Genomic DNA, 7,955 nt, shown 5'->3' on the forward strand with positions numbered 1-7,955 from the left:
GTTGACTTGGAGCTGGTGAGAGACTAGTGGCTAGGGAGTAGGGAGTAGAGTTGACTTGGAGCTGGTGAGAGACTAGTGGCTAGGGAGTAGAGTTGACTTGGAGCTGGTGAGAGACTAGTGGCTAGGGAGTAGGGAGTAGAGTTGATTTGGAGCCGGTGAGAGACTAGGGAGTAGATTGATTTGGTGCCGTGAGAGACTAGGGAGTATGGGCTAGGGCGTAGGGAGAAGGGTTGATTTGGAGCCATGAGAGACTAGTGCCTTGTTGTGGGTCAGTCAGCTGTCCATGTTGACCCCATAACGTGGTGTGACGCAACAGGTGTGTTTTGTGTGTCAGGGTCAAGCCAAGTGGTATCTGTTACTTCACCATCATGCAGAGCTACGGTGTGTGGATCAACATCAACAACATGCAGATATCTGACACTCAACTATTAGAGGACCCTGAGCTCAGATTCATTACACAGTGTTTTTAGATTGGAGGATATTATTTCATAGAGTTACAGAAAATGTCAAGTGGGGTATCAATAAATGAAAGTTTTTTTCAAATACAGTACAGTAATGTTTTACACGTGGGAATAGTCAAAAGCAATGTCAGACAGACGTGTGGTTATTTTGGGTTCTGTATTGAAATGAGCTAATGTATCGCGATCCTATGATCGAGGTCTGTTCATGTTTGGTCGGTGCCTGTGACCCCGTATGCCACAGTGGGAGGGCTCAGGAGAGAACGTGTTCACGGCCCAGCCCCCTTGACGTGACAGCTGGGCGAAGCGGACAGCAGTGGTATCCCTCTCCTAAATTAAACAGTGTCAAACTGAACTGAAGTTGGGAACGATTGGAAATCCGCGTGAAACAAGTGTCTGTTCAGTTCCAACGAAACCTATCTTAAATTAATCGTTCTAAATAACCTGTGCTTTCGCAGAGCTGACTGATCTCTGTGAGATTGCAAAAACATTCTCTATAAAACATTGTTGCCTACCGTTTAACGCAAAAATGATGATGCACTCGTCTCAGAAGGACACAACCTACACAAAGATATTTGTAGGAGGTCTTCCATATCACACCACGGACTCCAGTCTCAGGAAATACTTCGAAGTGTTCGGTGATATCGACGAGGCTGTTGTTATAACGGACAGACAGACGGGCAAATCCAGGGGTTATGGATTCGTAAGTATTATAGATGTACATGTGAATGTCATTGTGATTGATTGATCGATCGATTGCGTAATTAGTTTATGTCATATTGTTAAATGCAGACATTATGGGTAGAATCTAAAATGTATCCAGCACCAATATGTCATGAATGAAAAAGGCTGTCATTAGCCCATCCATAATGCGTCTGATGTTACTTATTGATTCACAACATTTTGTAGCCCATTTATGAACGGTCAATGAATTGCACTTCCGGAATGGGCTCACCGTTCTGCTCTGCTAAGTATTCAGCTGAGGCTCAGGCGTGGTGTCTTGGGCTCCCCGTTCTGTTCAAGTATTCAGCTGAGGCTCAGGCGTGGTGTCTTGGGCTCAAGAGGTCTACGGTGATGTGATGGAATCATCCTAGAATTGCGTCATAAACCATGCCTTTACCTTCAACTAATGAAGGAACATTTTTCTCTTCACTTTTCCTTATTCTGATTGTAATACCGTCGTGCTTTTCTTATTGAGACGTGATCAATACTTATAAATGAATTGTAGTTCAATGAGCAGCTTTAGCCAGCCTCCCCACTGAGTGAACATCTGATCAATTCAGACAACGGAAACATGTATTTATTCTGTATTCTTCCCTTTCCGTCCCTCAGGTGACGATGGCAGACCGGGCGTCTGCGGACCGAGCCTGCAAGGACCCAAACCCCATCATCGACGGGCGGAAAGCCAATGTGAACCTGGCCTACCTGGGGGCCAAGCCCAGGGTCATGCAGCCAGGTGAGGGGATGGACGCGCTGGCGGAGGCCTGCGCCACACCTTTATTTCACAGCTTGGACGACCAAGGTGGCGTACAGACAATGACGAGCTGCTAAAACGAGCAAACTAACCACCTGCTTACAGTATGTTAACACACGGTGTGTAGTATGGTAGATGTGTAACATGGGATTTAGACGAGGTGTACTGTAGTCCTGCTTACAGTATGTTAACACACGGTGTGTAGTATGGTAGATGTGTAACATGGGATTTAGACGAGGTGTACTGTAGTCCTGCTTACAGTATGTTAACACACGGTGTGTAGAATGGTAGATGTGTAACATGGGATTTAGACGAGGTGTACTGTAGTCCTGCTTACAGTATGTTGTGTAACATGGGATTTAGACGGTGTGTCCTGCTTAGTATGTGTAGTATGATGATGTAACATGGGATTTAGACGAGGTGTACTGTAGTCCTGCTTACAGTATGTTAACACACGGTGTGTAGTATGGTAGATGTGTAACATGGGATTTAGACGAGGTGTACTGTAGTCCTGCTTACAGTATGTTAACACACGGTGTGTAGTATGGTAGATGTGTAACATGGGATTTAGACGAGGTGTACTGTAGTCCTGCTTACAGTATGTTAACACACGGTGTGTAGTATGGTAGATGTGTAACATGGGATTTAGACGAGGTGTACTGTAGTCCTGTTAACACACGGTGTGTAGTATGTAGATGTTAACACATTTAGACGGTGTGTATGTTATGGTATGAGATGTGTAACATGGGATTTAGACGAGGTGTACTGTAGTCCTGCTTACAGTATGTTAACACACGGTGTGTAGTATGGTAGATGTGTAACATGGGATTTAGACGAGGTGTACTGTAGTCCTGCTTACAGTATGTTAACACACGGTGTGTAGTATGGTAGATGTGTAACATGGGATTTAGACGAGGTGTACTGTAGTCCTGCTTACAGTATGTTAACACACGGTGTGTAGTATGGTAGATGTGTAACATGGGATTTAGACGAGGTGTACTGTAGTCCTGTACTTAGTCAGTATGTTAACACACGGTGTGTAGTATGGTAGATGTGTAACATGGGATTTAGACGAGGTGTACTGTAGTCCTGCTTACAGTATGTTAACACACGGTGTGTAGTATGGTAGATGTGTAACATGGGATTTAGACGAGGTGTACTGTAGTCCTGCTTACAGTATGTTAACACACGGTGTGTAGAATGGTAGATGTGTAACATGGGATTTAGACGAGGTGTACTGTAGTCCTGCTTACAGTATGTTAACACACGGTGTGTAGTATGGTAGATGTGTAACATGGGATTTAGACGAGGTGTACTGTAGTCCTGCTTACAGTATGTTAACACACGGTGTGTATGGTAGATGTGTAACATGTAGATGTGGTAGATGTGTAACATGGGATTTAGACGAGGTGTACTGTATGTTAACACACGGTGTGTAGAATGGTAGATGTGTACAGTTTATGTTAAGTCCTGCTTACAGTGTTAACACACGGTGAATGGTAGATGTGTAACATGGGATTTAGACGAGGTGTACTGTAGTCCTGCTTACAGTATGTTAACACACGGTGTGTAGTATGGTAGATGTGTAACATGGGATTTAGACGAGGTGTACTGTAGTCCTGCTTACAGTATGTTAACACACGGTGTGTAGTATGGTAGATGTGTAACATGGGATTTAGACGAGGTGTACTGTAGTCCTGCTTACAGTATGTTAACACACGGTGTGTAGAATGGTAGATGTGTAACATGGGATTTAGACGAGGTGTACTGTAGTCCTGCTTACAGTATGTTAACACACGGTGTGTAGTATGGTAGATGTGTAACATGGGATTTAGACGAGGTGTACTGTAGTGGGGGGGACTAGCAGAACAGACAGTGAAGCTAGTGTGAATGAAGAAAGGTTATTTTTACAGACACCATTTTTACTGACACCAAATGTTTAAAATGTTGTTGTTTTTCTACCATCTACCTGATCTATAAGTACTTGAGCAGTTACATTGGAAGCACTGATCATATTTGATATAATGGGATTATAATGCATTTATAATATGTGTATATAGTTCAAGCTTTAGATTGAACACATAACGGTAGAGTTAAAAACAACTTGTTCCTATTCCAGGTTTCTCATTTGGTGTTCCTCAAATCCATCCAGCGTTCATCCAGAGGCCTTATGGGTATGTTATGACATAGTGCTACTCCTTGTCTTGTTGGACGTGTGTTAAAACAACCTATTTCACTGCACCTGTCCACTGTATGTGACAATAACATGTATTTTATTTGTATTAACATATTTTACAGGGTAGAAAATGTTCAACTAGTGTAAGGTTGTAGAACTACCGTAACTTTCCCAAGATGTTCCAGAAATCCCAGTTAGAAGATTGGGACATTGGAAAAGTTACCAGAATTTTTCAACCCTAAACTAGTTGTAGAATATCATACTGTAACACCACCTGTTTTGTTCACAGCTGATCATTTTGAATGATCTATGTGCCCGTTTCTATTCTTACCCGCAGTATCTAGTGATTTTCATCTTTTTAAAAATTGCTTGGATTGTAAAATGTAACGTTTTCTTTCTCTAGAGTGGTGTGACTGTAAACCCCGCCCATTCATTCTCTTTTGAGTGTGGAGGCGGGACTGTGTCTTGTGTGGTGTGCATCTCTGCGTGCCATTCTTAGATTCTAAAGCGTGAATCTAATTCTGATTCTAAACGTGATGTCACCAGTTGTCAATGTCTATCTCTCTCTGATCTGACAGGCTGGCTTACGGTTAAGAAACTGTATCTGATGGAGGGACATGATGGTTTGAGGATGAATAGCTGAGTCTGCATTGGGCAGATCACTAACGTCTTACCAGTATACTCTGACACACACAAACAAGCTGAAATGGTGATTAGATGCATGGAAGTTGTTTTTATTTTCATTTTTCTGTTGCGGTTTTCCATAGTCCATAGATTGGTGTGTGTGCCTTTGTTTCAGTATGAAGTGGTTTTCAGCTGAACTGCGTGCTTCCCTTACAGGGGTGGGGTCAGGAGTGGTGGATGAGGGATGTTCCTGCAGACTCTAAGAGTTTGGATATTTTAGATTTAACTTTGTCACGGGGTGTTGATTCTGATCTGTTTTTTTAACTTGATTTTTAACGATTGATTTTTGCTGTAGCCTGTGTCCCCCCTCCCCCCCCCCCTCCCCCGTTTCTTAGTTAACAAAGTTATCATATGTTTTGTTGTTGATGGGGTTGATCACCAGTGTTGCTACGTGACTTGTCTAGGACCTCCAAACCCCCCACGCAACAAAACAACTCTTGGCATGTTGGAGATCCTTTCCTACCTTTGGTTTTCTCTACTCATGATGTTGTGGTTTCTGTTTTCTTTCTCAAATTAACCCATTGCTTCCTCCTGTAGCTCACATCATCTTCTTCTATCTCTTTCCTTCCTGCTCATGACGTAGACCAGGAACCAACTCAGTGAAATATATTTGATGGCTAGAACTAAGGTTGCAAAGGCAGGGTATATATATTACTGTAAACTTTCCAAGTTTATATTGGTATCTTTCAAGGATTTTATGTAATCTGTCACAAGACATCTAGTGGCCCTTGTGGGTACTTCAGGTTATCTCAGGTGTCTAATAGTCTCTGGTCCTCTCTCCGGCCGTATCACAAGTCAAATATATGAAATAATTAAATAAGATGATTTTAAAACACAAAATAGAAAGCTGTCAAATATTATCCTAAATACAAAACCATCAAGTTATATTGCGAGTTTCAGCATGAAACTATGTGAGTTATACATGTTGACATATTAAAATTTGTTGCCAATGTTTTGGAAGAGTTGCAGAGGTCATTGAAAATAATGCCATTGTTGATTAGATGCCTTTTTTAAAAATGAATTAGGCTATTTTTACTTCGACCATATGGTCTATCTACTAGAAACTCATGGACGATATGGACACAGAAATAACATCAATAACATATAATAAAACAATTCAAGTATAAATTACCAAAGTTACGATAGATTGCCACAGATTTTCCAGTAACTTTTGTAAATTACTGGTAGCTTTGCAACGCCTAGCTAGACCTCTGAAGCCATAAACCACTGTAGAAATGTGTCCGTACAGAGTAGAGAAAGAGTGAGTGAGAGAAATGGTGAGAGGAAGGATGGAACCGGAGAATGCTGTCAGTACAGAGAAGAGAAAGAGTGAGAGAGAGAAATGGTGAGAGGAAGGATGGAACCGGAGAATGCTGTCAGTACAGAGAAGAGAAAGAGTGAGTGAGAGAAATGGTGACAGAATGAGTACAGAGAAGAGAAAGAGTGAGTGAGAGAAATGGTGAGAGGAAGGATGGAACCGGAGAATGGTGTCAGTACTGAGAAGAGAAAGAGTGAGTGAGAGAAATGGTGAGAGGAAGGATGGAACCGGAGAATGGTGTCAGTACTGAGTAGAGAAAGAGTGAGTGAGAGAAATGGTGAGAGGAAGGATGGAACCGGAGAATGCTGTCAGTACAGAGAAGAGAAAGAGTGAGTGAGAGAAATGGTGAGAGGAAGGATGGAACCGGAGAATGCTGTCAGTACTGTGGGACACACGAGACAGTGTGTTTATGGTGTGGATGGATTTGTAATGGAGCCCCTCTACTGGAACAATACAGGGAACTGAGATGACTGAGAACATCCACACTTCGAAAAGGAACTCGTTTATTCAAACGGACATCCTGATCCACTCTGTTGTCGCTCATTGGTGACCCAATATCTCATTTGTTTTAATACCAAAGGTCTGATTCTAGTTCTCACTGAGTGTAAAACTGACAGCAAATACCAAATGTAAGTAGATTGTAGTGTGGAACATAGATTAATACTAACCAAGATATCCAAGTAGGATACAGAAGTTATAACCTTTACCATGTAAAACATACAGCATATTTAAAAGGCATACATACAGCCAGTAAACACGGAGTGTAAACTGATCTCAGATAAGTTGTTTGCAGAGTGGTAGACTACTGGTCAGGCAGCAGCTGTTCACAGTGTTCTACACGGCTTCTCAAATTCCGCTGGAAAATGAGAGTCGCTCGGCAGGGCCCTAAATAATGGATGTCATAGACAGGGCCTTCGCTGTGGCTCGATCACTCGCTCACTGGCGGACAACAGGTGGGCTGCCTGAGACATGTGCCCAGGGGCCGGGGGGCCTGTGTGCCTCTGTTCTAGGGGATTACCCATGTGTCTCAGTGATTTACAAAGCACCTTTATTTAGCCCTGAACTTTCAACACAAAATGGCCGCCTGCCCTGTCGTCCTCCAACCAGAGGAAAGGTTAATGTCGATCGGACCAGTTTCAGCAGTAGGAGTAGGAGCTCTCCATGTCCTCTGTGTCTTCTACAACTGCCTGTCCTCTGTGTCTTTTACAACTCTGTCTGTCCTCTGTGTCTTCTACAACTCTGTCTGTCCTCTGTGTCTCCTACAACTCTGGCTGTCCTCTGTGTCTTCTACAACTCTGCCTGTCCTCTGTGTCTTCTACAACTCTGTCTGTCCTCTGTGTCTTCTACAACTCTGCCTGTCCTCTGTGTCTTCTACAACTCTGTCTGTCCTCTGTGTCTTCTACAACTCTGTCTGTCCTCTGTGTCTTCTACAACTCTGCCTGTCCTCTGTGTCTTCTACAACTCTGTCTGTCCTCTGTGTATTCTACAACTCTGCCTGTCCTCTGTGTCTCCTACAACTCTGTCTGTCCTCTGTGTCTTCTACAACTCTGTCTGTCCTCTGTGTTTTCTACAACTCTGCCTGTCCTCTGTGTCTTCTACAACTCTGTCTGTCCTCTGTGTCTCCTACAACTCTGGCTGTCCTCTGTGTCTTCTACAACTCTGCCTGTCCTCTGTGTCTTCTACAACTCTGCCTGTCCTCTGTGTCTCCTACAACTCTGTCTGTCCTCTGTGTCTCTTCTATAATTCTGTTTGACAGACAGGTGGACTGTTACAGTCATAGAGAGACAGACAGGTGGACTCTGTTACAGTCATAGAGAGACAGACAGGTGGACTCTGTTACAGTCA

At 43.1% G+C, this 7,955-nt stretch overlaps 1 protein-coding gene across 2 annotated transcripts in view; it reads left to right on the plus strand.

Annotated features, from left to right (window-relative positions):
- The first annotated feature begins 750 nt into the window (after positions 1-750).
- The window catches only part of rbm24b (RNA binding motif protein 24b), a 16,644-nt gene continuing 9,439 nt past the window's right edge, over positions 751-7,955 (plus strand). The window contains exons 1-3 of one of the 2 annotated variants that reach the window (XM_065027434.1): positions 751-1,161; positions 1,791-1,980; positions 4,052-4,106. In XM_065027434.1, the coding sequence (XP_064883506.1) occupies positions 988-1,161; positions 1,791-1,980; positions 4,052-4,106 (419 nt within the window). In that variant the 5' untranslated portion in view covers positions 751-987. The remainder of the gene's footprint in view (positions 1,162-1,790; positions 1,981-4,051; positions 4,107-7,955) is intronic. The other variant, XM_065027435.1, reaches the window with a different exon arrangement.

Source organism: Oncorhynchus nerka, linkage group LG14 (genome assembly GCF_034236695.1).
Source record: "Oncorhynchus nerka isolate Pitt River linkage group LG14, Oner_Uvic_2.0, whole genome shotgun sequence".
Taxonomy (NCBI): domain Eukaryota; kingdom Metazoa; phylum Chordata; class Actinopteri; order Salmoniformes; family Salmonidae; genus Oncorhynchus; species Oncorhynchus nerka.